This window comes from Schistocerca gregaria, chromosome 8 (assembly GCF_023897955.1).
Source record: "Schistocerca gregaria isolate iqSchGreg1 chromosome 8, iqSchGreg1.2, whole genome shotgun sequence".
NCBI classification, from domain to species: domain Eukaryota; kingdom Metazoa; phylum Arthropoda; class Insecta; order Orthoptera; family Acrididae; genus Schistocerca; species Schistocerca gregaria.
This window is the reverse complement of record NC_064927.1, coordinates 329,040,532-329,062,228: the sequence shown is the minus strand read 5'-3', so window position 1 is coordinate 329,062,228 and position 21,697 is coordinate 329,040,532. Positions and strand designations below refer to the sequence as shown.

The following is a 21,697-nucleotide window of genomic DNA, read 5'->3' as shown; positions in this document are numbered from 1 at the left end:
TTTAATACAGATAGCTTCTTATCTTCTGTTGTCGGCTTCTAGCGTTTTATTGACAATGGAGCGAACGGCAACGAAAAGCCGTAGGATCCCGCTGGCCGGGTTATTAAAATGGTATCAACAGTACATTAATTTAATTGCTTTATTAAAGGTACAGGAAGACATCATATGTTTTTGAAACTGTTTTGCTGCATAAAAAGGAAGTATTTTTCTATGAATACACGTACCAAATGATAAGGATTTCATTAAAAAAAGTCTTGGTTCCGAAATTATTTAATATCAGTGACGAGTTTCACGCTTTTGAGGCGTCTCAGATTGTGTCATCCGCAGAAGGGCATTGTGCTGCGTGCAGCTCAAGCCGCGTCTATTTTGTAAGGGAGACACTATTTTGCGTTTCTATGGCGGAGTCGGCTGGAGTATTCAAGGTCCACCTTGCATTTTGTATGTTTTTATGACGGGTGGATTAAATATCCCGTTACTGTTGCGTCCATTTTCGATTTTATGTGGCTTTCCGACGGACAGGTTTTATACCCAGCCACTTTTACTCAATCTAACGATGCCCCAAAAGGGTAGAACGTTTAACTGATATTAAATAGTTTCGCAACCAAGACTAATCTTAATCTGAAATAATTTTGCCGCCCTTGGTGGCTGAGCGGTTCTAGGCTCTTCAGACCGGAGCCGCGCTACTGCCACGGTCGCAGGTTCGAATTCTGCCTCGGGCATGGATGTGTGTGTTGTCCTTAGGTTTGTTAGGTTTAAGTAGTTGTTAGTTCTAGGGGACTGATGACATCAGATGTTAAGTCCCATAGTGCTCAGAGACATTTGAACGATTTTTTTAAATAATTCGAAAATGGTTGCTGTAGTACCCTATCACAATGGGATAGAATAATTTTGATAACAATTTTATTTAATTTTCGTGTTTATCACTCCCCGTTAAAGGGCACGTGCACTTGTGTGTATGTGTGTGTGTGTGTGTGTGTGTGTGTGTGTGTGTGTGTGTGTGTGTTCACGCGCAATTTACGTATCTGCGTCATATGTTAGACACTATGAGCGCCTTGGGTTCTCTTACTGACGCAATTACGCTGTTTCTTTCCCAAGTACTGACGATGCTTTAATAGACCCTGTGTTCCTGCACTTCACCTGTCCGTTGAAATCGAAAAGTTGAAATTTTAAATTCTGTGCCAATGAGATACGTTTTCATTCTTGAGTCACTCTGACAAACCGGGAGCTCTACGCAGGCGCTAGACCATTGCAGACTTTAGCGACAGCGTTAGGAGCGACCTAGTTTTTTGTGCGACAGCGAGCCGTACGCACCACGTATTGTAACTGCCTGCATTTATTCATGAGCTTCTGCAAACTGGAAACTTCATCTGTGGGAGTGGCACTGTTCTCGTTGCCGCGCACGTGTATACGCGGCAAGCTCTTTTCTTGCTTTACAATCTTCTGGGTAAAATATATTATTCGTCAAATTTTCCATAGACTCACAAGATTTCGTTTCATTTTATTTATTCAGGTGGTTTTTAACCCGGTGTTACCAACGTCTTAAGTGTGTCTCGTGTAGTTTACTGTAAAATGTGCGTCTATGGTGTTGCGTCGTCGCAGGTGATGGTTTGCGGTGATGATGATGATGATGATGATGATGATGTGGAAAGAAGCGACGGAACGGAGTGAGTGAAACCAGGTGACGTCATATAAACTACAGCTCACGGCTAGCACCAAGGGATCCACCGGGATTGGAGTTCCCTCAGCAGTGTCACACGCGTTACTCCATGAGACATTACATAGAGGTTCAGCAGAACTATTTGTAAAAATCAGAGAAGTTCTTTCAGGGATGGTGTTTTGTCGATGACTGAATATATTCGTAAAGCGGAAATAAAACGAAATTGATACATCGCATAGAATATCTCGTTAAAGTAAGGAAGGATATGACTTTTGAGAAGACGCGTGAAACATCACAGAGCGAGATTGTTGTATTTGGTTCCGCGAAGTTTCACGTAATTTTTTGAAAGAATACATTGTCATTTGATCTCTATTACTATACTTTTCTCATGCACAATATAGATATCGACTTTTCCATTTTTCTTGAGTAAAATGCTAAAAGTTCTTAGACCATTAACACATCATATCTGGTAAAGACTAGGAGCCTTTAGCACTGTACTGGATAATAGCGTGAAAGCTGAAATCTAGATTGTATAGAAGAAATACAGTACTGTACAGTCAAATGAAGGTGTATTCTGTCAAAAAATACTGTGTGACTACGGCTCAGCACCATCGAAAAAATTCACCTAAGTTCCGTCTTAAGTGACTGAAAAGCGAATAGTGGAACCGAAGTCCTGACAAGAGCAGACAGGACTTAAGAGTTCTATCTCGAGGATTAAACGCTTGATAGTAACAGAATCTCAGTGGAGACATTTATCAACACATGTGGCGGATTGGCAACAGCCAAAGTAGACAAATGGCGCACTGTTAAAAACACGTTGTTATCGAGCTCGTTGCTTCTGTTAGTGTAGCCAGACATTATTCTGAAATACATTGAAAAAAAAAAGAAGAAGAAGAAGTTTCAAATGGCTCTGAGCACTATGGGACTTAACATCTGTGGTCATCAGTCCCCTAGAACTTAGAATTACTTAAACCTAACTAACCTAAGGACATCACACACATCCATGCCCGAGGCAGGATTCGAACCTGCGATCGGAGCAGTCGCGCGGTTCCGGACTAGAACCGCTAGACCACCGCGGCCGGCCGGCACACACACACACACACACACACACACACACAGCTGTGGTAAGGGGAGGGAGGTGGGTTTAAGCGTTCGGCGAGCCATCAAGAATCACACAGGCGATACACTTTATTAGCAGTTTCTGTTGACACAGTAATCATCTTCAGATCATGCTATTGCCATGGAAGTACATCAACAAATTTTTAACTTTCGAATACATACGACGACAAAACTCAGTCCAATGGCATAAAACCAGAAAAGACCGGAACGGAATACTCGAAGGCACTTTTTTTTTTTTGATACCTCGGACTCAAACACGAATAATAGCAAAACTTCAAATAGTCCGAAAAAGAGCCTTCTCATCGTTTTGTAAACGTTGCCAAATGTTTGACGACCAATGGAGGCGAATAAATGTACGTTTGTTGTTTTCCTTTTTCGTACCATAAATTGTAGAATTCTTTGGTAGCAACATGCGTTAAAAACCTCACAATATGCTGGTGAAGTAATAAAAAATATTTCAATATTTTCCTTAAAAATATGCTCTATTCGTATGACGTATTCACTAGCTGCAATTTTCAGAGAATATATTCGGTAGAGTGACGTCTCAGTGTGTTGGTTTTATAGTATGTAGTTTCCTTATAATCAGATGCGATGCAAATATTTAAGTAGGTAAACGAATATGAAAAACTAGTTTCTTCGAATCTCATACTTACGATTCAGAAGAAATATGAAGACATAACCAAGGTTGCTTTGTCCAAGCACTTCTGCTTAATTTTATTCTAATGGCTAGAACAACACAAATTTACCACTCGCGATCGTAGAGTCGTTTATGTTAGTTACTGAGTGCAGTGGTTGCGAGATGGATCATCTGGTCGATCTCGTGTTTCATTTTATTTATTATATACCACCATGGGAATCTTTTAAGTGGCTTATTCAGCAAATCTTTTTAAATTTCTGAATGAACATTTGTGAGGACACACATACTATAAGTCTGAGAATTTGAATATGGTAAGTATCAATGCACTGCCAAAGCAAAAAACCGGTAACTTACTTCAACAAGAAAAGAATGCATACCGTGGACGTCAACGTACAGAATAATTTCTGTGTGTTTTGAAAGTTAATAGTCCCCGATACAGAGCCAAACTTACTCACTACAGTAGAAAATTAAAAAAAAAAGATTCTTATTATTTTTTGTTCGTACTTCGGTCTTAATCCCTGTACTTGTTTCTGTTTTGAAGAGCGAAAAGAAATTAAATGAAACCCAACTTGCAAGTCTGTTGATACCCAACCCAAATGTGAGGGTGAAATCTTTCTGACTGAGACTGACGTAGACCTTGAGAGTGACATTTCATGTTTCCTTCAAAGCTGATATGCACGGTACTGACTGTTAGTGAAACTACCGCACGAAAGTCGAAGTTAGGACGTCAGTTTAAACTGACTGCACGATGAGCCGAGAGTATTAGTCGTGCTCGTCGTTCCATGCCGGAAAGACGCCAGCACATTTATCCTAGATGACTGGGCAGCCAAGCAGTTTCACGGAAAACATTTCTGCGGAGGCGAGAAGCGAGAGAAAACCAGGAAATGTCCCTTCACGCACGCCTTGAAACAAGTTGCCTGCTCGCTGACTTGCTACTTCAGGTACAGGTGCAGTTTTTGCGTCCGTAATTGTTCTAGAATGCGTTCTAGGACGACACGGTCACTTTGCTGCAAGATTTATGGCTGTACAGTCGTCTAGAGTGTCAGTCCGGTTCTGCACGTGCAGTTATGCCAACTGCAAGTGAACAATATGAGCCATTACTGAACTGGGAATATTTACAAAGAGTAAGTGTAAGGAAAGTCATTATTGCAGTGCATTTATTTAATTGTAACGCCGTTAGACAATGGCGAACTTTTCGAAGTCATGCTACGACATTAAGCTCTTTTAAATAGGCCGTTCATGGTGTTGTAATGCAGATCGACTCTGATTTTGGAACGCTGGCGCTCCAGGTTTAAGTCATCTGTGGTTTCTCTAAATCACTGACGACTCCATCGAAATTACAGTTATTTATCCATTCCAGTCCATCTGCTCGTCGAAGATATCCTGCGGAAATGTAGCTTCCATTCTTTCTTTTATTCAAAAATGACTCAGAAATGGCTCGGAGCACTATGGGGCTTAACATCTGTGGTCATCAGTCCCCTAGAACTTAGAGCTACCTAAACCTAACTAACCTAAGTACATCACACACATCCATGCCCGAGGCAGGATTCGAACCTGCGACCGTAGCGGTCACGCGGTTCCAGACTGTAGTGCCTAGAACCGCACGGCCACACCGGCCGGCTTGTTTTTCACTACACACTTTCATGCACACCACTGTAGACAATGGATCGGATCCGTCAACAGTTCTGATGGTTGATCGGAGGTTGTGCAGAGAAATTAAGTTGTGAGACGTGAGTTTCTCCTGGCGTTTACAGTGTTCAAATAACTTACAGGAATGCAGCCGAGTGACGTCGTCATCAACCTCTGATATTTCGACGGGTGACCATTCTGTCATTTTGAGGGCAAAATTACAGCAAGTAAGGGCTGTGCAAGTGAATTTAAAACCTCGCAAAATATTACAGAATTTTTGGCTGACACTTGGTAACTAATTTCCGACTCACCAGTCGAGTTGTATCCATAAATACAAAACAACTTTCGATACATTTAGCATGTTGGCAGTAACCATGAGCAACACACAAATGATTCTACCTCACCTCCTCCACTTCAGACATATGTCATTGGGGAAAACTGCCAACTAATATACGTCTTACTCATGACCATACTGCAGTCTAATATTATGGATATCATTGGCTTACCTTCGCACCTATCTTCTTCCCGTCTAACTGCGGACCAGTATTTCCATCCCATTATTAACAAACTCTCAGCTTCCATCAGCCTTTTCTTCAATTATTTTCTCTCCTAATTACTGCCTGCTATTTCTCGCTTATCCATGGTCCTTTCAACATTGTTTATTTTGATACTGCTGCATTCGTTCCCTTTCTATCGGCATATCAGTAACCGAATTTGCCAGGAACTTGATATTATCAAAATGGTTTTTATCACAATGTTAATAAGTCTTACATTGTTATTATTATTATTATATTCATAACTTTACTTATTTCCTTTGTTATTACGTTCATAATAGTCATCCTGTGTAGGTGACCGAGTTTCTGTCATACTTTAACGTCGACTGTGAAGAGAAATTAAGAATACCTAGTTAGATCTAAGCCATCTGCGCAGCTATGTGCCAAGTAATTTTGTATGCACTCTACAAGTTGAGTATAGTGGACCCCGTGCTATATGGGATTAACTAAGAGGTAATCGAAGAATGTAAATCAAGAAATGTTATTATTTTCATTACATATTGCAATTGAAAAAAAAACTGAAGCTTGAAATATAAAATTACATACAGGTTAGAATGGTATGGAAAAGTACGACGGTTGCCTGGAAAGCAATACCTCACATTTTTTCCTTCAAAAACCATTTGTTCCGCACAAAGAAAATTACACACACGAAAGAATGATCTTTTATCTACAAACCCTAATTTTCCACGTAATCTCCTTCCTCTTCTACGGATTTCCTCCAGCGTCACACAAGAGAGTATATGCCCTCTAGGTACCATTCCTTATTCCGGTCATGAAGTTATTTCTTCACTATGCGAATCACCCCCTCGTCATCCTCAAAACGTCTTCTTCTCTACAGCCCAAACGTGTATAAGTCCGAGGCAGATAGGTCACGGATGTCGTGTGCATGGGTCAACACTGCCCAGGTCAGTTTCGTGATGTACTAACAACTCCTCAAAGTCCTGTGAGGCCGGGTGTTATCGTGTTGAATCAGAACATCCCCTGGGTTGGTACGGCGCCGAAGCCGCTGGAAGCCCATCTTCAGAGTGAGAACTCCAGCACGTTACATTGTATGAAGTGTGGCAGTCGTGGACGATCTTCTCACTCGCTGTAAATCGTGGAGCTCCGCCGAACCGACTTCTGATGGTCTCATCCTCTGTGCCGCGAACGGCCTTGCCTCGGTCAGTACACCGATTCCCGTGAGATCACCAAAGGTAAGCAACGGTGGGCGGGGTCAGTACTTAGATGGGTAGCCGCCTGGGTACGCAGTGTGCTGTTGGTTGCTTTCCCTTTGCCTTTAGGGCAAAAGGCAGGAGTGGTGCTGGCGTTAGGCCCGAAAACACCGTTCTATGCGCTAATCTTCTGGATTAAATTCCAAACCTCTCTGTAGCGTCTAATGCTGTGAGAGCATGCGACACCAGTGATTGTGATCCGTCCGCCCTTATTGTTGCTATTCGATAGGAGTAGGCGATGTGGTGGTACCAGGTTTCACCCTCTCCCTTCTCTCATCGTCATCCAACACAAACGTGACATTACACTATACACATCCTTTACAGTCACACTTATTACATACACTTACACACACCCATTCATATCAGATACACTTAATCATACAACTCTCCCATTTCGCGAAATTAAGATGTCATTGTACGCGAAGGACAGGAAAACATTCTAAATTAGACGGATGAACGTGAAATTCGGGGTCTCCCAGGCGATAGTGCCATACGGCTTTACACTTAAGCGTCAGTGTCTAGTGCCAACTGTACTCCTGCCTATTGCAGATGGTCTATAAACTTCACACAAACGTACGTGACTACGAAGTTTTCTATGATGCTGAGCCACAAACATACAATATTTGCTGAACGAATTCACCGCCATTTGACTTCTGTACACTCTAGATTTCGGCGTTTCCCCTAATATCGAGTACCATTCTAAACGATATTAGACCACTGCCACGACGTGTCTGGTAAAGTCAGCCCAAAATATGTTTGCTAATAGCATAACAATGGTCATGGAACAGAAATAAGCTTGTAGGACCAGAAAATAGCATTTTAATTAAAAAAGTCTTTGAATATAGCAGCGTTTTGAATCACTATACGATGTCATTACAAATCAACTATTTATTATTAAAAACGCAACGGGTTATAGGGTTACAACGAAACTGCAACAGAAGGAGCGATTTATTTTCGCCTGGCTTCTAAAATATCTTTTCTTTACCTTATTGCCATGTTAAAATTGGCTTATTTTGCCAAAACACATTGTGCTTTGCACAATTTCACCTCATTAACATCTTAATATAGTTGCAGTTCCGACAGACTCCGGAAACAGTCTGTTATTAAACAAACAGCCGAGGACAAGTTAGATGAGTATCTCATTAACAGCTCAGTATAAAAATAAATGTGTGATTCCTTCCTTTATGTTGTTACAAACCTATGCTGTCATTTCACCAGCTATGGATGTTGCTTAAAATGATTACCTTATTTCATTGTAAAGAATATGCAGTTACTTTTATATTACAGTAGATAAGGGAGTTTCACAAATTAACTAAATGGCAAAACACTCTGAATTTGCGTGATATCATTGGCCAAAAACTCGTTTCAGTGTCTCGAACTGTCTATAAGATATGAAGTACGTTATCGATATTTCAGTGTCAGTCTATCGTTTGCGCGTGTGACTGGAAGTGACTACACTACATACAATGAATTTTTTTGAGACTATAGATTTAAACTTTATGTTAGCTAAATTTCGTACACAGCAATGTATGGACTAACCTGCACCAACTGCAAACTCACGGTGACCCTATCTTTCGTTACAAACTATTCCAATTTCGCTCAGTACTTTATTTAACGTCGAAATATCAGAATAACTACGGCAATATACGAAATGATACACAGTTCATTATGAAGCTGACGAATACGGCTACTAAATGCGAGAGAATCAAATTTTTACCGAATTTTTAATAGTTTGTGAAACATTTCTGATTAGCCGCCGTGCGTCCATTCCCGTGGTCTGGTCTAAGCGGGCAGAAGCTTTTCCGTACGTAAAGGACTCAGTAGGCACAGAAAACTGAGGCCATTCCGAACCGAGGGGTGGACTCGCCCAGCACTGAAAAAGCGAAAGGCGTTTCTGTGCAGGGGAAAGTTATGTCGCGCAGACTGTACTATTGTGGTGTGATAGATCGATACGGTCTTCACCGGCGTGTCACAGTTGGCAACGGAAGCGTAATTTTCCGATGGATGGTGATAGCGGTCACGTGGCCACCCATCAGATCCAATGATGCGCGCCCGCGGAGCCCCATCTTCAGTGGCTCCTACTACGAGCACCATCTGCCGCCGCCATCTAGGGTGGCCGGAGGCAGCTACCTGTTCCAGTCGCAATATTCAGCTATGTTCAGTCTTAGTCAGCCTTCGACAGATCGCTCGTGCATCAGTCGTAGGAGTCACACTGTATGACACCCCTTCTCGCTTCTCGTAATAGATGGACGTTATTGCTGTTTGTTCTATTGTAAGGTTTCATTGCAATGAATGGAGAAATTTACAAGTTAAATAAATCTTCAGTTCAATGAGTTTCTGCTTCTGCCCAGCTTCCGTAAAACAATAGCTGCTGCACCACTTGTACCGCACTCTCCTTACCAGTGTTCAGAAGTAGTACACAACAGCTACTCTATTTAAAACTTGTAAAAATCTACATTATTTCAATCACGGATAGATTTTACAAACAGTGATGGATAGATTTGAGCTGATAGGGAGTATCTATGAGAATAGCTTTATCAAAGATAAGCTGTGGTACCTCATGACATCGACATATTTGTTGTATTTTTATGGGTACGCAACATTGCTTACGATAGTTTCGTCAGAACGCCGAGCCCCCTAGACGCACAGCGCCGTACTCACCCGCCATGGAGGCGGCCGGGTAGGCGGGGTAGGCGGCGGCGGCGGCGGCGTCGAGGTGGTGGGCGGCGGCGGCGGCGGCGGCGGGCTGGTCGTGGTGCAGGCGCGCGCCGTGCGCGGGGGCGGACACCCACGCGTCGCCGGCCGCCTTGCCGCCGTACTGCGGCAGCCGCGCGCCCGGCAGGAGCAGCCCGCTGTAGCCCGCCATGTTGTGGTGGTGGTGGTGGTGGTGGTGGTAGTCGTGCACTGCCCTGCGCAACACGTCACACACTCAGTACCTCACTCTGGCACCTAGCACCCCGCGACACCCTAGTCTGCGTCGGGTAATTGGACATAGCACATCGGCGCCCTCGTTGATGCCATGTTTCCCGACATCCGGAAAGCATTTCATACCGTCTGCACTGACGCTTAGTGAATAAGATACGAGCTTAATCAGAATCGCGCCAGATTAAACACTCACGCGCAGATAGAGATTAACAGATCACTCTTAAGGAAACGAAATCGACAGGTGCGACAGTAGTTTCAGGAGTACCCTTAGAACCTATGCTAGGACCATTTCTTTCTCCTTTTTGCCTTTAACTGTTTTTGCTACAGAGTGAGCATTGCTTTACAGGGTAATTCAGCTGCCCTTACCAGTGGGTTTTATGCAATCCGCAACACCTTCAGATGCCACATGCTCGATTTTTATATTCTGTCGATGACTATATGCAAACTATTAGCCCTAAAGAACAAATGAACATGACCTTTGTGAAATAAATTTTATATAACTCAAATCTGTACTGGGGTGAGTTTTCGATAGAGGTTGTAGTTCTCAAATTATTCAAGAAAACCATAAAAAAGGGTCCCTGAACCCGTTTTTCTTGAATACTCGAAAATAGTTTCCCAGTACAGAATTTAACTACATTTAATTTCCTATGAAAATACCCTATTCGTTTTTCCTGTACGACTAATAGTTTGCACGTAGCAAATGAGAGAATATAAAATCCTTGTATGCGCTTCTTGGTGGCGTTGTGAGCTGCTTAAAACGCAGAGACAGGGGCAGCTGAATCATCCTTACGTATTGGTTTTGGCAGTCTTAGTCCCATTTTGTGGTCGGATGCCCTTCCTGACGCCATCTCTCCCCCTGGGAAAGAAGATGTATACCCGGTCTGTCTGTGTCTCGTATCGATTTCATCTCCAAGCGTGACACCGTTTTCTAAGTGTTTGCTTCGTCTGTTTCTGAGGCGGGACGGTGGTCCTAACTTGGTATTTATATACTTGGATGTTGGAAACTGCCTAAAAATATATCCAGGCTCTCCAGCTCACCAAACGTCGTCGTTAGTCCACGAGCGGATTCGATCTGGGACTGGACTTCCTCCTCCTGTTTTCCAAAGTGGGACTGATAGTGTCCTCGCCAATCTTGGTGGATTATGACAGGTACGTTACTGTTTACAGTATACGAGCCCACACGTAAATGAATCCTTCGTGGTGTGCATAGTGGGCACAGACGCCCACTATTGTAGGAATAAACTATTGATGACAAACTACTGGAAACAATGTTTATATAAAGTACCGAACACTAACCATTCGGAGCTACCTGAAGCGGCCGTCCGCTGTGACCGAGAGGTTCTAGGTGCTTCATTCCGGAACTGAGCGACTGCTACGGTCGCAGGTTCGAATCCTGCCTCAGGCATGGATGTGTGTGATGTCCTTATGTTAGTTCTAAGTTCTAGGGGACTGATGACCTCAGATGTTAAGTCCCACAGTGCTCAGAGCCATTTTTTATCTGAAGTGGAATGGCTAAATAAAAGAAACTGTAGAAAAAGAATTCTTTGGAAGAATCTCAAGAAGCTGTACTTCTACCAAGAGACATGTGGGTTACAAAAGACTTTCTCGGCAGATTCTTGAATATTGCTCATCAATGTGGAATCATTGCTGTGTTGGATTAACGGGACAGATAGGAAAGATCCGACGTAGAGAAGGACATTTTGTCACGACATCGTTTAGTCGGCGCGAAAGCATTTGGAGATGCTCAAGAACTTTCAGTGGCCGACGCTACAAGGTTTATTGTCGAAGTTCCCAAAAGGGCCTAAGCGAAGAAAAAAGTGGCTGCTGAGGTCATCAGTCCCCTACAACTTAGAACTACTTAAACCTAACTAACTTAAGGACATCACAAACATCCATGCCCGAGGCAGGATTCGAACCTGCGACTACAGCGGTCGTTCGGTTCCAGACTGTAGCGCCTAGAACCGCTCGGCCACTCTGGCCGGCCTAAGCGAAGAGTCCGGCGACGTATTACTTCCTGACACATACGTGTTGTGTAATGATCACAGTCAGAAAATACGAAGAATTACAGCTAATGGTGTGGTTTACCTTCACTCGATCTTCTCGCCCACCATTCGAGAATACAACAGGGAAAAGAGGGCGACGAAATATAGCGGTACCACAAGTACCCTTCGCCATACTCCGTAAGGCGGCTTACTGGACATAGATGTACATACCCCACTACAGTCTACATTTACATCTACATCTACATCCATACTCCGCAAGCCACCTGACGGTGTGTGGCGGAGGGTACCCTGAGTACCTCTATCGGTTCTCCCTTCTATTCCAGTCTCGTATTGTACTTGGAAAGAAGGATTGTCGGTATGCTTCTGTGTGGGCTCTAATCTCTCTGATTTTATCCTCATGGTCTCTTCGCGAGATATACGTAGGAGGGAGCAATATACTACTTGACTCTTCGGAGCTTTAACAAAAGCCCGTACCGAGCTACTGAGCGTCTCTCCTGCAGAGTCTTCCACTGGAGTTTATCTATCATGTCCGTAACGCTTTCGCGATTACTAAATGATCCTGTAACGAAGCGCGCTGCTCTCCGTTGGATCTTCTCTATCTCTTCTATCAACCCTATCTGGTGGGCATCCCACACTGCTGAGCAGTATTCAAGCAGTGGGCGAACAAGCGTACTGTAATCTACTTCCTTTGTTGTCGGATTGCATTTCCTTAGGATTCTTCCAATGAATCTCAGTCTGGCACCTGCTTTACCGACGATCAACTTTATATGATCATTCCATTGTTAACGAAGGTACGAGCACACAGAATAGGTTCGCAGGTACGTGTTTGGTTCGAAGATTTCTTAAGTAATAGAACACGGTAAGTTGTCCTCATCAGCGGCGAGAATAGGATCAAGCGAGTCCAGGGAAGTGTGATAGGACTGCTCTTATTTTTCTATACGCATAAATGATCTGACGGCTAGGATGAGAAGCAATCTGTGGCTGTTTGACGCTGCGGTGTATGGGAAGGTGTCATCGTTGAGTGACTGTAGGAGGATGCAGGATGACTTAAACTAAATTTCTACTTGTTGTGATGAATGGCAGCTAGCTCAAAATATAGAAACATGTAAGTTAATTAGGATGAGGAGGGAAAACAATACCGTAATGTTACAGCGTTATGCTTGGTACACTCTTGTCGATTAAATATCTAGGAGCAACGCTGCAGAGCGATATGAAATGGAACGAGCATGTTACGATTGTAGTGGGGATGGTTATTGGTCTACCTCGATATAATTTTAGGAAAGCGTGAGTATCTGTAAAGAAGTTCGCATGTAGGACGGTAGTGCAACCTATTCTTGAGCATTGCTCGAGTGTATGGGATGCCAAAGAGATCGGATTAAACGGAAGACACTGAAGAATTGAGAGGCGGGCTGCTAGATTTGTCACCGGTGAGATCGATCAGCATACGGGTATTACGAAGATGCATCGTGCATTCGAATGGGAATCCCTGGGGAAGAGACAGCATTATTTCCGCGAAAAAAAATTGAGAAAATTTAGAGGTCCGGTATTTGACTGCAGCGCGATTCCACTGCCACCAGTGAGCATTTCGCATAAGGACCGGGAAGATAAGAAAAGCTAGGGCTCGCATGGAGGCACAGGGACAGTCACGTCACCCTCGCTCTATTTGCGAGTGGAACAGGGAAGGAAACGGCTAGTAGTGGTACACGATACCCTCTGCCATGCACCATACAGAGGCTCGAAGAGCATGTGTGTAGAGGGAAATGTAGACTAGAGGACGTTAAGGACACTGGAAAGAAATTACCCATAGCCGTAACACGGCTTTCTAGCCTTCAGTTCAGCAAAGAAGAGAGTCCGCAAGTTTCTCCAACATCGAGCTGAAGCTACCCTCTGATCTTTAGATTTAGGGTATGTACATTTTACAGTTCACCCACTGTTCCAAATAGTATTGCACATTTTCTATGGCACTAAGATCTGGATAATTTAGCGGGTCATTCAAGGTGCGACAGGATTCCAGAGTGTTCGTCAAACGAGCAACAAATGCATGTATCGCTGTGAACATCTATGTTCTCATCTTGGAATGTGGGAATGTCCACAACATACTCATCATGAAAATGTATAGAAAAGACAATGCTTCGTCACCGAGAATACTGAAATAGATTTCCTGGTTTCCGTTCATGCTTACCTGAATGAGTGGACAGGAGTCATGGTTCACCCCCAAAACCCTACAGGACCATCAACCGCCTATAACTTCCACACAATGCGGGCTGTGTGCCTTGCAGATCGTCGGTGCGCTCAGTGCCTTGCATCATTTGAAAATATGCAAAAACGCTTATCATCGGACCACAGTGCGCAATTCCAGTTTGTGTGCTTGTCCCACCGAAGACGTGCAGTTTTATTCACCTCTGTGAGAAATGGTTTATTGCCCGCTCGCATAGTCGCGCGGTCTAAAGCGCTGCTTCCGGAGTGGAAAGACGTGCCGGTCCACGTCATGTAATTCTCCCAGCTGATTAGTGTCGAGGTCAGGTGTGCCGGACACACTGAGGGTGGTTTATAAGGCGGTTTTCTATCTGCCTCGGCGAATACGGCCTGGTTTCCCTTATCCCGCCTCGGTTACATGTCGGCCATTGCTGCGCAAACACTGCCTCCACGTACGTGTACACCATAATTTCTCTGCCACGCAAACATTTGGGGTTACACTCTGGTATGAAACGTTCCCGAGAGGGGGGGGGGGGGGTCCATTAGGGTCGAACCGCTCAATAACACTGGGTTCGGCGTGGGGCGGCGGTGCCTGTTGTGTTGTGAACCACTGAGAGCTACGGTGGGGCGAAACCTTTCTAGGTCAGGGTTCAACATACAATACATAATGGCTTTTTACGACGTACCTGACTCCAAACGTTTACGTCTATTTTCTGACTAAATAGGTAGTCGGAATAAGATTCCTCTGGAAAAGGATTAGACAATAGTCATGTTGCTTGTACGAGAAAGTCAGAGAGGTGCGACATTCGTAAAAAAAAGGAACCAGGCAGATAAGCGCATGAATATCAATCTTATATCGTTGACTGGAATACTCTCTTTCAAATTCTGAAGGTGGCAGGGGTAAAATACAGGGAGCCAAAGGCTATTTACAATTTGTACAGAAACCAGATGGCAGTTATAAGAGTCGAGGGACATCAAAGGGAAGCAGTGGTTGGGAAGGGATTGAGACAGGGTTGTAGCTTATCCCCGATGTTATTCAATCTGTATATTGAGCAAGCAGTAAAGGAAACAAAAGAAAAGTTCGGAGTAGGTATTAAAGTCCATGGAGAAGAAATAAAAACGTTGAGGTTCGCCGATGACATTCTAATTCTGTCAGAGACAGCAAAGGACTTGGAAGAGCAGTTGAACGCAATGGGCAGTGTCTTCAAAAGAGAATATAAAATGAACATCAACTAAAGCAAAACGAGGATAATGGAATGTAGTCGAGTTAACTCGGGTGATGCCGAGGGAATTAGATTAGGAAGTGAGACACTTAAAGTAGTAAAGGAGTTTTGCTATTTGGGGAGCAAAGTAACTGATGATGGTAGAAGTAGAGAGGATATAAATTGTAGACTCGCAATGGCAAGGAAAGCGTTTCTCAAGAAGAGAAATATGTTAACATCGAGTATGGATTTAAGTGTCAGGAAGTCGTTTCTGAAAGTATTTGTATTTTGGACAAGAAGAGGATAGAATCTTTCGAAATGTGGTGCTACAGAAGAATGCTGAAGATTAGATGGGTAGATCACATAACTAATGAAGAGGTATTGAATAGAATTGGGGAGAAGAGGAGTTTGTAGCACAACTTGACTAGAAGAAGGGATCGGTTGGTAGGACATGTTCTGAGGCATCAAGGGATCACCAATTTAGTACTGGAGGGCAGCGTGGAGGGTAAAAATCGTAGAAGGAGACCAAGAGATGAATACACTAAGCAGACTCAGAAGGATGTAGGTTGCAGTAGGTGCAGGTAGATGAAGAAGCTCTCACAAGATAGAGTAGCATGGAGAGCTGCATCAAACCAGTCTCAGGACTGAAGACCACGACAAGAACAACATCTGCACTCTCTGACATAAAAATCGAATCACGAGTATGTGATGTTTCAGTGGCCAAAAAGTCGAGTCAAATTTACAAGAACTTGGTATGTGAGCCCACTGATCATTATGATGTGGTCTGGACGCAAGCACTGATTTATGTGGAAAGGGTATTTATCCTCTCATGAGGCAAAAAGACCCAGTATTGTTGTCATTAGTCCTTGATATGCTGGATACTATCACTAGGAGGAGTTGACATCCGAGCTGCTCTGTCACAAGCTCTATCTGGGCAGATTTGAGGATCAAGCTGGCCACAGGAGTAACTCAGTATCTCACAAACATTACAGAGAGGGACTTCCATTTGTGGATTCTGCTGTTTAAAAACGGCATCACAATACTGTCGCACGAGTGGTAATACAGGAAGACGCAGGTTGCTGGTGAATTACCATTGTGCCGTCAGAGTTCCCTGAGTCACTATAGACTGTAACATGAAGACATATCTAATTGTAACCCATAGCATGACCCCAGGAGTAACACCAGTCTGCTACTCCAAAACATTTGAAGAATGGGACCCCTCCCCAGCTCATCGCCATCTGAGCAGTGCAAAACCGTCATCGCTGTACACAATGAGACGCTATTCATCAGCAGTCAGTGCTTCCCGACCACGGCCACAGCCCAACGTAGCAGTTTGCGAGGTGGCGTTAACAGCAGCCAATGCCTAGGTTGGTAATTATCTAGTCTGGCTGTTGCTGACCTCTGACTAATGGTGAGGATGACAGTGTTCCAGGGACTACTTTACTAGTTCTGGGATGGCAGGCGTAGATGTGAAGGGGTTACGATATATCTGGTGCACATTAAGCGGGGTAGGACGTCAAACGGGCCGTCTTGGAGCAGGAGAGACACCACAGGACGTTTTAATTTCCACTGTCTATACTTCTGCGAATAAATTCATAAAACTTTGTCAGCATGACCAGGAAGGATTGAGGATTCACAATCATCGCAGTGGAAGTTAAAAAAATAACAAAATAATTTTTTTTACATGTGAAAGATCATTTTTTTCACTTCAATTGGCTGCGTTTGTTGCTATAGGTACACGTTTCTTCATAAGTAAGAGAGATTCTTCGATGAATTTTGCACAGCATGCAAACCATACTTACAGGTGTATGAAACTCTAGAAATTACTTAATCTATGTTATATTTTAAACTTAATGTTTAGAAAAAACTCAAATTTTATAGTTAATTATCTCAATTTTACCACAGTTTTTAATAGATTTGGAAAATTCTAGAGTTTCATACACCTGGAAGTATGGTTCGTATGTTGTGCAAAATTCATCAAAGATTCTCCCTTACTTATGAAGAAAAGTGTACCTATAGTAACAAATGCAGCCAATGTAAGTGAAGAAAAGGTGAAATACAAATGTCAAAAAAATAAATTATTTTCTTATATTTTGAACTTCCACCACTAGAAATGTAAATCCTGATTCCTTTCTGGTCATTCTGACAAAGTTCTATGAATTTATTTTTAAAAGTACAGACAGTGGAAATGAAAATGTCCTGTAGTGTCTCTCCTGCTCCAAGTCGTCCTGTTTGACGTCCTACTCTCCTTAAGGCGCTTCCTCGTAGAGGTCAGAGGTGGTCGACTGAATCTCGACGACGAGTATGCCTGCCCTCGCGTTCCCACACATCCAACATCGGGCCACTGGTAGATCCAAATGCCTCACAAACTTTGGTATTGCGCGATTCAACCAAATGGAGACTCGCAATGAGGCCCCTTTCAAACTCTGTCGGGTACTGATAACGCTGTCTCACATGACTACGTCTTGTCCCTTAACCCTTCACAGTGTTCACTATACAACTGATGCTGTTCATCCCGCTTGCACACCCTACCAGGCGTGGTAACATCATCAAGTCCTCTATACATTTTTTGTCGGGCGGTGCACTTGGTTTTTTGCTACAGATCGACAAAAGAAAGGATAATCAGGAGAATGTGGTAGCTCCTGTCACAACCAGAAGAGACCCTGGTGTTCAACAAGCAGGGGGCGTGCTGAAGCTCTGAGGCGGCTTACCTGTGGTGCGTGTACTGCTGGTAGTGGGAGTGCCACGGGTCGGACTGATGGTGCTGGTGGTGGTGGTAGGGGTCGGTGGCGGAGGCGGCGGCGGCGGCTGCGGCGGAGTACAGGTCGTGGTGTGCGCCGCCAGCGGACCCGCTGCCGCCGGCCCCGCCCACTGCCGCCCCCGCAGACGCCGCCCCAGACGCCGCTGCCGTGGGTGGCGGCACGTAGTTGCTGTTCCAGAAGCTGGCGGGGAAGTTGCGCGCTGACATCGGCGACGACTCTGTACGCACAGCAAGTGGCATCCTCATCACTTACTACCATCTTACTATTAATGAAGAAAGTTGCTGCTGGGTCGTTATTTAAATGAATAAGTAAGCGATATTTTTGCATTTGTTAATATCATTAGATGCTACTCTGATTTGCACTCTCAAAACTTTGCAAATTCCACTAGTCCCACCTATAGAAACTACGCTTCATACTTAAATGCAAAAGTACATAACATCGTGGCAATTAGCACTGGGACCGTGGGTGCAAGGGATCACCTCCATTCCAGAAAGCAAACAGACAACATAATTGCGTAGACTTCCGCGGCCAGAGTCAGTTGAGCAGTCCCAGAAGAAGGCCGCTGCAACAGTGGCCGATACGTAGGTTGTCTGCAGCGGTAGTTTTATACAATATGACGCCGGACCACACCCAGAAAACATTTATATCGACATACAGACAACACTTGTGTGAACATTCATTGTGGAAATTAATAGCAACTTTTTTTAGTGTGTTCAGTACAGTTTTGGCATATGCTGTCGTCACCCTCGGAGGTGTAGAATTAAACATAATATCAGGGAATATTCACTTCCTTTATTGGTCAGCTGTTCGTATCAAGAATTTTAAACAGCCACTCATCTTGCTCATATGAAATAGCTGTCTTCTTGTAGTGTGTTTAGTTGCCTCCTTTGCTATGGCTTCTTTGTTCTTGGTAATCACTGCTCATTAACTTCTAAGGGTCACGTATTACATGACGTCAAAAAACAACTCTACTCTGCAGTAGACACAATATGGTGGTGTCAACAAAGTTTGTTTCGGTTTAACAATCGATGTGTCGATTCTGGTTCAAAATGGTTCAAATAGCTCCAAGCACTATGGGACTTAACATCTGAAGTCATCAGTCCCCTAGACGTAGAACTAGTTAAACTTAACTAACCTAAGTACATCACACGCATCCATGCCCGAGGCAGGATTCGAACCTGCGACCGTACCAGCAGCTCAGTTCCGGGCTGAAGCGCATAGAACCGCTCGGCCACAGTGGCCAGCTGTCGATTCCGGTATTATTACTCACTTGTAGTGTTATCTGCACATATTGCCGTCGCACCTCTGATATTGGTCGACGAAATACACTCTAAGACAAAACAACGACGCATCGCGGTGGGATTAACCGAATAGGACGGAAATCCGCAGATGTGATGTACGTGTACAAACTAATGATTACAATTTCAGAAAAATTGGACGAATTATGCAGAAGAAACAGCTTCACAAACTGAGCAAGACAATAAGACGTTGGTCCGCTTTTGGCACTTACACAAGCAGTTATTCAAATGGCTCTAAGCACTATGGGACTCAACTTCTGAGGTCATAAGTCCCCTAGAACTTAGAACTAGTTAAACCTAACTAACGCCGGCCGCGGTGGTCTCGCGGTTCTAGGCGCGCAGTCCGGAACCGTGCGACTGCTACGGTCGCAGGTTCGAATCCTGCCTCGGGCATGGATGTGTGTGATGTCCTTAGGTTAGTTAGGTTTAAGTAGTTCTAAGTTCTGGGGGACTGATGACCAAAGCAGTTGAGTCCCATAGGACTCAGAGCCATTTTGAACCTAACTAACCTAAGGACATCACAAACATCCATGTCCGAGGCAGGATTCGAACCTGCGACCGTAGCGGTCTTGCGGTTCCAGACTGCAGCGCCTTTAACCGCACGGCCACTTCGGCCGGCCAAGCAGTTATTCGCCTTGGCGTTGACTGGTGGAGTTTTTGGATATGCTTCTGAGAGGTGTGTAGTTGGATGTCCTCCTGAGGGATATCGTGCCTAACTCGGTCAAATTGGCGTGTTACATTATCAGAATCCTGAGCTGGTTGGAGGGCCCTGCCCATAATGCTCCAAACGCTGTCAGTTGGGGAGAGATCCGGTGCCGCCACTGGCCAAGGATGGGCTTGTCAAGCACGAAGATAGGCAGTAGAAACTCTCGTCGTTATCTGGCTGAAATTTAAGCCCACGATGGCTTACCATGAAGGGCAATAATACGGGAAGTAGAATATTGTCGACATATCACTGTCCTGTAAGGGTTACCACCAAAGGGTCTGCAATGAAATGAAATGGCATCCCGAACCACCGCTGCTGGATGTCGGGCTGTCTGGTCAGCGACAATCAGGTTGGTATCCCACCACTGTCCGGTCGTAATCGTGGCTCAGTTCGAAGCGTGACACCTCACTGAAGACAATTCCATCCCACTCAATGAAATTCCAGGCCGAAGACGTGTCTTGAGACGACACCAACAGCAGTGGGATATGAACCTCGGTCGCCCGCCGTATGTCCAGACAACGCGCAGTGATGGTCTGGAGTGCCATTTCATTTCATAGCAGAATCCCATTCGTTGTCATCCGCGACATGCATGCAGCACACTGGTACGTCGACCATATCCTATTGCCCGTTTTGTTGCCATTCGTGGCAAACCTTCCTCAGCTTATATTTCAGCAAGATAATGCCCGTCTACACACGGCGAGAGTTTCTTCTGCTTATCTTCGCGCTTGTCAGATCCAACCTTGGCCAGAAGGATCGTTGGATCCCCCCCCTCCCCCCCCCCCCCAAAGAAAGAACATTTGGACTATTATCGGCAGGCCCATAACTAGCTCGTGATTTCTGACACGACATCCTCAGGAGGGCATTCAGAAAATCTCTCAATCAATACCGAGCCTAATAACTGCTTACACAAGGACCAGAGAAAGTCAAACATATTCCTCACTTCCTAAATTTGTTAAACTCTTTCGCCGGCCGGAGTGGCCGAGCGGTTCTAGGCGCTACAGCCTGGAACCGCACGACCGCTACGGTCGCAGGTTCTAATCCTGCCTCGGGCATGGATGTGTATGATGTCCTTAGGTTAGTTAGGTTTAAGTAGTTCTGATAACATCAGAAGTTGTCCCATAGTGCTCAGAGCCATTTGAACCATTTTTTAAAAACTCTTTCTCTCGCATAAACCAAGCAATATTTCTGAAATTACAATCATTTGTTTATCTGTACATGTACATCATCCAGCTACAGATTTCTGTCCCATTCGGAAAATTCCTTCGTCTGCGTCTTTTTTTTCCTTTTTCTTCTTTTTTTTGTAGTGGTTGTTTTAGGACTCTTATTGGAACTTAAGCACTAGGAATTTTAACAGTAAACCTTCCCGTGGTGCACAGAGCCTCTGATGTAGCGTCTACCACTGCAGTCTGAAGATCGTTCCTGAGACGCCCTCGCACCTTCTCAGTGAATCCGTTTGGTACAACTTCTCTCTGCTTTGTATGTTGTCTGCCTCCTCTAGTAATGTTGCCTAGCAAGGGTTTCAGACTGACTAACAAAACACGGGTGAACGAATGTTTTGTAATCCACTTTTTTCGTGGATGACTTCCATTTCCTCAAGATTCTCCCTCTGAATCCCTGCCCGGCACCTGCCGTCCCTAAAACAATTTTTATATGATCTTTCCTCTTATGATCTATCCAGGTGCATGCTCCTAGACATTTTACAATTATTAATGCGCCCTGTAATTCATCGCCAATAATGTAGTCGACCAGTAATGTTATCATCCGTGTGTGTGTGTGTGTGTGTGTGTGTGTGTGTGTG

The 21,697-nt window shown here is 44.2% G+C and overlaps 1 protein-coding gene across 1 annotated transcript in view; it reads right to left on the bottom strand.

Moving 5' to 3' along the window:
* Positions 1 to 21,697, bottom strand: part of LOC126284258 (protein vestigial) — a 486,247-nt gene that overhangs the window by 109,640 nt on the left and 354,910 nt on the right. The window contains exons 4-5 of the mRNA XM_049983059.1: positions 17,845 to 18,112; positions 9,469 to 9,716 (exon numbers count right to left, since the gene is read on the bottom strand). Coding sequence (XP_049839016.1) covers positions 9,469 to 9,716; positions 17,845 to 18,112 — 516 coding nt within the window. The remainder of the gene's footprint in view (positions 1 to 9,468; positions 9,717 to 17,844; positions 18,113 to 21,697) is intronic.